General features: G+C 51.5%; 2 protein-coding genes across 4 annotated transcripts in view; one reads left to right on the plus strand and one right to left on the minus strand.

Moving 5' to 3' along the window:
• Positions 1-1,461, plus strand: part of DHX32 (DEAH-box helicase 32 (putative)) — a 55,533-nt gene extending 54,072 nt beyond the window's left edge. For both annotated transcript variants that reach the window (XM_043989983.1, XM_043989984.1), the window contains one exon: positions 1,050-1,461. In XM_043989983.1, the coding sequence (XP_043845918.1) occupies positions 1,050-1,239 (190 nt within the window). In that variant the 3' untranslated portion in view covers positions 1,240-1,461. The remainder of the gene's footprint in view (positions 1-1,049) is intronic.
• LOC122744481 (BRCA2 and CDKN1A interacting protein) lies at positions 149-9,024 on the minus strand. 2 transcript variants are annotated; one of them, XM_043989985.1, is made up of 7 exons: positions 8,602-9,022; positions 8,095-8,169; positions 7,855-7,935; positions 6,598-6,687; positions 5,437-5,624; positions 3,281-3,452; positions 149-1,862 (listed from the first exon to the last, which is right to left on the minus strand). In XM_043989985.1, the coding sequence occupies exons 1-7, from the start codon at positions 9,013-9,015 to the stop codon at positions 1,692-1,694; spliced, it is 1,191 nt and encodes a 396-aa protein (XP_043845920.1). In that variant the 5' UTR covers positions 9,016-9,022; the 3' UTR covers positions 149-1,691. The 2 variants fall into 2 exon arrangements, with proteins under 2 accessions (XP_043845920.1, XP_043845921.1); XM_043989986.1 differs by lacking the exon at positions 7,855-7,935 and having other exon boundaries at positions 8,602-9,024.
• Between the last annotated feature and the right edge of the window lie 23 nt (positions 9,025-9,047).

Raw genomic sequence — 9,047 nt, forward strand, 5'->3', positions numbered from 1 at the left:
CTCTAACCAGCAGCCAGCCTCTGGTTTCTGCACAAGGATTATGGTAACGGACACAGCTGAGTCTGACAAAAGGGGCGGCTTCATAAATGTAGCTCCCCAAGTTTGTTTTTGAAAGTCTCTGCTAGAATTTTCAGTATCAGACAACCAATCCATTATTAATGTGACACTTTATTAATAATTAATGGGATATTCGGGATAAAAGCTTCTTTTGAACATTTTTCTTCAAAAATAGCCACTGTAACAAGAAAACGCACAAGTGGTCTAAGAAAATAGAACATTTTATTAATTGAACATGGCTCCCCCTGCAGGACACTGGGCTTTGTTTCCGTGTTGACAATGCTATATGAAATAACTTTCTCGAGGTTATCCCCCAAATAGTTTCTGAAGACTGGCTGCATTAAATTTGCTATTTTTAAAGTCACCATCCCTGCTAAAGCAGGCCTTCTGTACCTAGGTCTCTGAACATGATTTCTTGGGGGGCAAAAAATATTTGGGGGGGGGGGTGTTTCAATAGCATTAGTTTCCTTTGTAGCCCGATGTTATCTTAATTCATGCATTTTAAAACGTTTAGAGAAGGGGGCCCAGAAGGTTAAGAACTTCTGCCCCAAAGCCAGACTTTGGAATAAGGGCTCCTGATGGGGCAGCTTTTCAACCCTGCCCTTTTTAGAGGTTGTCTTGGCCACGCCACTGGCCATTCCCTAAGAAAAACCTGCAAAGACAGGTTGAGGGCGTCTCCCCTCATGGTGCATCAGCCAGAAATCCTCCAATTTCCTCCTGCCAGAGCACTTACGGGCCCAGGATGCTCATTAAGGAGCCTGCCCCTTTCCCTCAGAGCCTGCTTGGGACACCTGACACCCACCCACTGCTAAGCAGGTGCCTGGGCCGATAAATTGATCTGGGAGTTCTGAATCCATCCGGCTGCAGACCTGTTACATCCAGCTCTGTAGAGGTTTGGTATTTATCATTTACAAAGGATCTCCGAGTTTGAATAAATAATCTGAGTTTCGACTTTCCTTTAAACAGCTGCATTTTGTTTTTTGCTCCAACAGATTTACGCAGTTGGCCCCCCCATACTATTTCAGTAATCTGCCTCCTAGTGAAAATAAGGATATTCTGCAGCAAGTAATCAATCACTTATCCCCCATTTCGACAGTGAAAAAGGAACAGAAGACAAGCAAAGATAAACTATGTGAAGAGTGCCCTGAAGCTTCTGGTGAACCAAGATGCGTTATTCAGTGACTTTCTGGGCTTAATTCTATTCAGTACACACTGAAACAGTCTGTGCAATAAACACTCCAAAGTTAATCATTGTGATGGTTTGTCAGTGTGAGCGATGTAGAGAGATTTAACAGGAGGCAAGACAAATCACCCAGCCGAGATAATTTTGTACAAATAAAGCACTTTGTACATCATTAAAGCAACCTTAATAAACAGTCGTTGCTCAGTTTTTAAAATTCCTAACCCATGTGTTCTGTTTTCTTTTGAAGTAATGAGCTTTTAGTGAATGATTCACTAGTCCAAGGTATCTGACCAAAAAGGAAGGAGATTTTTAAAAACCTATTAAATTAAGGCCATGGGGACCGAACCATCTGTCCTATCATAGAGGCTTTCACAAACCCCAAGAGTCCTTCCTCAGGCGGTAAATCTCCAGGGAGTGTATCAGAAAGCACTAGCTGGCTGCACACAGTGGGTCAGACGGACAGGTACTCCTTCAGCGTCTCCATGACCGCGCTCATCTTGCTGGCGGGAATCAGCATCACCGTCCGCAGGGGCTTCATGGGCAAGTCATCAAAAGACCACCTGCCTCCCAAAGCCAGGTCGCTCTCCTCCTGCACTGAGTAGCTGAACTTGAGAAGGGCTTTCTGAGGCGAAAGAAAGGAACTTGGATGAACACTCCCACCCCCCCCAGACAAGGGCCTGCAGCCCCATATCTGAACGGACCGCTTTTTAAACCATCTGCTCAGACCCTCAACCACTGAGGCTCCCAAGTATGGAGTCCCAGCTCTGCTCTAAGGCTTGAGCAAGTTGCCAAACCCCAGCCTCAATTTCCCAATTTGTAGAATAGGTATGAAAATAGCCCCCACCCCACAGGAGTGTTGTGAGAGCCATGAGATGGTGTCACTTTTCAACCTACAAACCCTAACTATTATTATAATGTTCCATCTCTCAAAGCGAGAGTCATGATGACCCCATCACAGCCTATGAGCACAGAGAGCAGTGGACTTAGGAGCTTCAGGAAGACCTGGGTTCAAATCCTGCTCCAACATAGGCCATCTCTGACCCTAGGAAAGTCATTTGTTCTTTTTCTGTCTCCATTTCCTCATCTATAAGATGAGGGAGGGGGTTGACCTTGAAGATCTCTAAGTCCTTTGCAGCTCAAACTCTCAAACACCTTTACTCAGCAGAAAAGGCTTCACACCACTGAGCTCTCCAGGTTACTGGTGAAAACGAAAAACAACCCCAAGTTCAAAGACCTCAAGCCTATGGTGGAAGCCGAGCCCCTTCGGCTGCTCTTCAATTTTCTCCTGGTAGCATTTGTTTGGACAAGTGATAGACCAAGACTCCCCTGCTGTAAAAATCGCCCCAGGGGGCAGCTAGGTGGCGCAGTGGATAGAGCATTGGCCCTGGATTCAGGAGGACCTGAGTTCAAATCTGGCCTCAGACCCTTGACGCTTACTAGCTGTGTGATCCTGGGCAAGTCACTTAACCCCAACTGCCTCACCAAAAAAAAAAAAAAAAAAATCATCCCGGGCTTCAGGAAGGAATTCCCTGCTATGACTTTGGTCAGTGATGTTACAGTGAAGTCCTTTGGTGTGCGAAGATTGGCATTAATGATGCCATCACCAGAAAGGCACAGGTTTGGGACACAGCACCCCCTCCCCCATCAGGAAAAGGTCTTCAGAGTCCACCGTCAGATAAACCCAAAACAGCCTGTTAAAAAAAACGAATTCCCTTTCTCAAGACTCGGCAAATGTAGCGACAGGGACTGGAGCAGTAATTTCATTCATAGAAGAACGCCCTTCATCAATGCAGGCTGGAACGTGGCCAAGGACAGAGAGCTTAAGTGACCAGACGGACTCACTCCCATTTTGCAGATGAGGAAAACAGAGGCGGGTCAGAGTAGCCGAGGGCCCGGCAGAGCTTCACAACAAGCCTGCTTGGCCCCCAGTGTGGTCCCTTGGACCGCCAGCCTGTCCCACCGTATGGGCCTCCCAGCCCCTCATCACAGTGTACTTTAAATCAATTGGAAATAAAAAGCAGGCACGATACCCAGTCTTACCTCGTAGAAAAACTCCTCCTCTGCATTGGCGAACATGAGCTCTCCCTTCCGCGGCACACTCCCCTTGTTCCTGGCCCTCCCTGAGGCCTCCTGGAATGTCTTACTGATCATGAGGTAGTAGTGGCACTTGCCACAAGGCTGATTGGCCTGGCGCGCCGCTACGAGTTCCTTCCTATAGAATGAGGGATACACAGGGGCTGTCAAAAGACTGTGACAGGGGGCAGCTAGGTGGTGCAGTGGATAAAGCACTAGCCCTGGAGTCAGGAGGACCTGAGTTCAAATCCAGCCTCAGACACTTAACACTTATTAGCTGTGTGACCCTGGGCAAGTCACTTAACCCTCACTGCCCCACAAAAAAACAAATTATTTTTTTTTTAAAAACCTGTGACAACAGACAAAGCTACCCCCATCACCCTCCGTGCCCACTGACGTGGTGGGGAAAGGGGAAAACAGCAGTCAAATGAACAAAAATCAGATTTGCTCCCACCCAGCCAAGGTGAACCACCCCACACCAGCTCCCCAGCATTGCAAGGAAGCCTTCAGACTAAGGCCATTCTGGGTGACTGGCTCCTGTGGCTGGGGTCTTAGCAAACTTTGACTGAAAACACACCCACTGTAGGAGGTTTCTTGCTCTGGGCAAGGGAGACTTGGGCATCTGCATTGCCCTTTAGCAGTTAGGTTTTAAATTATTTAAATTAAAGTAAGTATTGGAAGAAAAAGAAAGCTGTGGTTGAATGAGACTGTTCTCTTTTTCTAGGCAAGAATGCAGTCGGGAAGGAAATAAGCACTGCTAGAACACCTATGAGGTGCCAGGCACTGTGCTGAGGGCTCCCCAAATATCATCCCATCTGATCTGCACAACAATCCCCAATTTACAAATGAGGAAGAGTGATGTGCGTAGGGTCACCCAGCTGGTAAATGTCCAAAGCAGGATTTGAACTCGGGTCTTCCTGACTCCAGACCTAGTACTCTGTGCCCCATGCTGTACCCTCGCCACGGCCAAGGTCTGGCCCTAACTGCTAGACAAACCCCCTGCTCCCCACTTATTCCTATAGCTACTTGAAGCCATCTCCCATTTTCATTTTTCACTGAAAATGCCTTTCATCCCATGAGCTCTAATTCAGAGGCCCAATGAGCCAAGAGAGGCCGATGGCCAAGAGGCAAGAGAGATGACCAGCAAAACCAAAGAGGCGTGATGAGACAAAAGGAGAACTCGGGGATGGAGACACTCCCCAAAGACAAATCCTAGGCCCACAAACTAACTGAATGAAGAAACAAAATCGACAGAGGATCTGCCTTCTTCCCCACCATTAGTTTGAAAAGACACCACCTAACAGTGGTGTGGCTCTTCCCTTCTCCTCCCCCAAATCGCCTACAAATGCATTTGCAGCTATGGGCAGGACCAGACTAGAGCTCAAACAATACTTAACCATAGTCACCCCATAGGGGGCAGCTAGGTGGCACAGTGGATAAAGCATGGGCCCTGGAGTCAGGAGGACCTGAGTTCAAATCCGGCCTCAGACACTTGACACTTACTAGCTGTGTGACCCTGGGCAAGTCACTTAACCCCCATTTCCCTGTAAAAAAAAAAGAAAAAAAAATTTTACCCATTAAAAAATTGCCTCTGAAGCCAAAAGCATAGTCCTTCCAGATAAAGCCCTCCAGAGGACTTTATTGTTCACGTTTTTATCTTAATTTTTAAAAAAATCTGCTGCTCTCATTCATACAACTGCATCATCCCTGGACTTAGTTGATGTGTGTCAAAACAGAGATTTTATATGGAAAAATCCAGACCTTTTAGTGGGAAAAAACCCCCCACAAAACAAAGCTACTATTTCTGATCTATGTGGGGAGGAGTCATTAAGAGTAAGAAATAGCAACTGAATCAAAAACGTTTCAAAAGGCTTCCCCTTCAGATGAGATAAGCAGGGAAAAATGACTGTTTAACTGCCTCCAATTGTATGAAAGTTACGATCCCAGGAGAGGCCAAGACACCAGGAGATCAATCAGTCAATCCAGCACACGGTTCCCTCAAGCCCCAGCAGCCTTCTCTCTCCCCCCCTCTCTGCATCAACACATTTCCATTTAGATCACGTTTTGAAAAGCATTTGAGAAAAGAAATGACTGTGGGAAGTGGTTTTGGGGAAGTCTCTTACTGAAGCTGCTGGTGCATGGGCAGAGCGATCTGGGGCGGGACATTAATGAATCTCTCACTCAGCAGGAAGCCCACAGGCTTTGAGGGATCATTGAAGAGCTTATCCAGCTGTTCAACCACGCTCTGCTCACAGTTCTTCTCACAGAGGCTCAGAACCAATTCTTTAATTTGCTCAGCACACCCAGTACCCTAGAAATCAAAAGGAAGGTTTATTCTGCATTAGAGACTGGCTGGAGACATGAGAAAGCTGCCAAGTCTGCCCTCACTCACGACTGGGAGGAGTCTGGGGAGGAGTCTGGGGCCAGGTGCCTGCTCTGGTCTGTAAAGGGCACTTCGACGGCTCTACTGGCCATTATCTCCCTACTCCCCAAGCTAACTGCTGCTAGTTATTTACCAACCACGTGGTGGGGGGCAGGAAGAGGTTTTGCACTACCCTGACAGGTTGGTTTACAGAAAGAGACTGAAAAGTACACAAAATCGAAGTCAGGAACAAGCTCCGTCTGACGAGAAAACGCAGGGAGATGAAGTTCTTCATGAGAAACAACTTTGGCAATGGCGAGAGATACTAAAACACCCATTTTCTCTGGCCATCCGCCAGCCTGGACCGCTCCCCGCCCCCCGCATTTCTACCTGTGAGCTTCCCAGCTTTCCTCCAAGTCCCAACAGAAATCCCATCTATCCCCTATTTAGCTGGCTTTGTATGTGCTTGTTTGCAGGTTGTTCCTCCCATTAAAATGTAAACTCCCTAAGGGTACAGACTGTTTTCTGCCCCTTTTTGTATCCTGAGCTTAGCACACTGCCTGGTGCATAGTAGGCACTTAATAAATGCCTACTAACTGAAAAACACAAAATGAACCATCACTAATAAGCTCACTGGCTTCAACTGGAGAACCCCCAAATCATCAATGCTAGCATTCAGCCTGCATAGGGGAGCCCCTAAAGCCAGGGCTCAACGGCAGAAATGTAGCCCAGAACAAGCCAACATTCAGTGGGAACCCAACTATCTTAAGGAGCATCTTCATTGCACCATGCAGGAAAAACCCACATTTCTTCTGAATCCAGGCAGAAATGGCAAGATGTTAAAAGAATTAACAATAATGCCTATTGGGAAAGATACTAAATCTTAAAACTGCCCATTGAGACCCAACACCGCAGAGCTGACCTTTCTTTCCGTTAAATTCAGGAGGCTGATGAAACCAAAAATCTCTTCTTCCCCATCCTCCTCATCACTTTCTTCTGGAACATCTGTTTGCTATGTTAAAATAGGAGATGGATCAGATCTGGGTTCAGAAAGATGAAAAGAACAGCGGCACAGATGTCTTCACTTAGAAATTTCCCAGGTTTTCCAAATTGTGATTTGAGCGTTAAAAGGGGCTCTCCTTCCAAGATAGAAGCCAAAAAGGTTCAACGGCCTAATTAGCGTCACCCAGGTGCATCCCTGGGGCTCTTGGCTACAAGTCATTGTAAGTGGCATGAAAACTGGCCAACTCCACTTAATCTTTGGCCTGCTTATTTCCTGTCTATTACATGAAACGTAAGGAAGAAAAACCTAGACATTAGACATCAGCCCCCGCATTGCACTTTATGCGGGGCAAAGAGCCCCGAGACTTCCATGGCCCCAAAAGAACATGAACCTCTGGGCTACGAGTGGCACACATCAATGAATTCCAATAAATCGTTCACTCTCTCTGGGGCATCCAACGAGCCCCAACGTCTTGGGGTCTGTGGTTTCCTCCCCAACAAGATGAGAGTGTGGGGCCATGGGCCGTCCAGATCTAAGTTAGCCATACAACATTTCTGCACACAAATACTGGGTTCTCACTCTGGTGGGCTCCCTCTTGAGCAGATTCTATGATGTTAACACAAAGGGGAAGGATGAAAAGGAGAGAGAAATAAGGGCAGCCCTGCTGGGACGCCATTTATCCGCGGCCACAGGCCAGAGAACATCCAGGACACTCCTGGTAGGCAGCACCCAGGTAATGGGTCACCCCGGCTAAACGATGCTGGTGGCCTTGTGAGGACAGAGAAGTAGAGAGGTGATGGAGGGACAGTTAATAAGACCGGGCAACTAATGGGGGGGAGGGACAGGCTTAGAATGATTCCGGGGTGACCTGGTGGCCTTTGGAAAGAGCAGGGCTGCAAGAGGGGGGGCTTCGGGGGAAAGTTCTCTTTGGGCCCAGTGAGACACTGAGACATCCGGGGGAAGGTCCGGCCGGGTCCGACAGGCAGCCACAACCAGAGCCCCGGTCCAAGCCCGCAGGAAAGAGGGATTTCGGGGTGCGAGTGCGAGCGCTGCAGCTCCTGGGCCCCCCAGGCCCCCAGAGCCCCTCTGCTCCAACACTCGCAGCTGGCCTGGATGGCACGGACGTCCTCCCTAGCAGGGGCCGGGTGCCCGGGGCACCGCCGCCGCGGCCCTCACCTTAATGACGCTGCCAACGTGGGTCTGCTGGGCCAGGAGGCCGGCGAGCTCGGCGAGGTTCACGGGCGCCTTCAGGAAGAGCTGAAACACCGAGGGGGGGGGATGGGCGGCGCGACTCCCCGCGGCGCGCCCCCCCGCGGCGCCCCCGCCCCGCCCCCCGCGGCGTGACTCCCCGCGGCGCCCCCGCCCCCCCCCCCGCGGCGTGACTCCCCGCGGCGCCCCCCGCCCCGCCCTGCGCACCTGCCGCAGCAGCTTCTGGATTCCGTCCGAGTCGCCGCTCGAGATCGCGTGAGCCTCAAAGTCAACGGTCACCTCCTGTGCGGGGCCCGGACACGCACGGGGTCACCCGGGGCCGCACACACGGGCCGCGGGGCCGGGACGGTCATCCCGGGCCTCAGCACCGCCCCCCGCAGCCTCCCCAGCTCTGCAGGGGGTCTGCGGCCTCCGGGCCGGCGGTGCTCGTGCGCACGCGCCTACACCCCCCCCCCCCCCGCTGACTCGGGCCGGCCAAGTCCCTTCCGCCGCCCCTGCCTCCCCTTCCCCACCTGTAAAAAGGGTGGGGGGAGCCAGACTCGAGTGCGATCGGTCACTCGGCGCTCACGAAGCGCCCCCCCCCCGTGTGCCTGGCCCCGCGCCGGGGGGGGGGGGGGGACTCGGAGGGACAGACGCTGGACACCCCCTGTCCGCCAGGGGCTGACGGTCCGCGCGGTGACGTCACCGAGCACCCGCCGTGGGGCCCCCTCCCACCTGGTTGATGAACTCGTCCTCCTCTTCCTCCTCCTCCTCGTCGCTGTCGCCGCTCTCGTCGCCGCTCTCGTCGGTGTCCTCCGCCGCCTCCTCGTGCTCCCCCTCGGCCCGCGCTCCCGGCGCTCGTGGGTACAGGCTGCCCAGGGCGCGCTTCTTGGCTTGGGACGCCATGCCGCTCCGCTCCCGCTGCGCCTGCGCAGCTGCTTCCGGGTTAGGCCTTCCGGGCCGGCTCATGCGCGTGGGGGAACGTTGTTGGGCTAAAGAGCGGGGAGGACAGGATCTAGGGCGTTTGGGAGACCCTGAAGTAGGGAGAACATCTTTCCAGCCTGGTCTGCTTAGTAGGACATCCGCTGATCCTGGCTGCGCGGTGACACTGGCCGCTCCGGGTCCAGGCTCCCCCCGTGGCCCGACCATGGTTCGCTCCACCTGGGGACTCCGGGAACCCG

This window comes from Dromiciops gliroides, chromosome 2 (genome assembly GCF_019393635.1).
Source record: "Dromiciops gliroides isolate mDroGli1 chromosome 2, mDroGli1.pri, whole genome shotgun sequence".
Classification (NCBI taxonomy): Eukaryota; Metazoa; Chordata; class Mammalia; order Microbiotheria; family Microbiotheriidae; genus Dromiciops; species Dromiciops gliroides.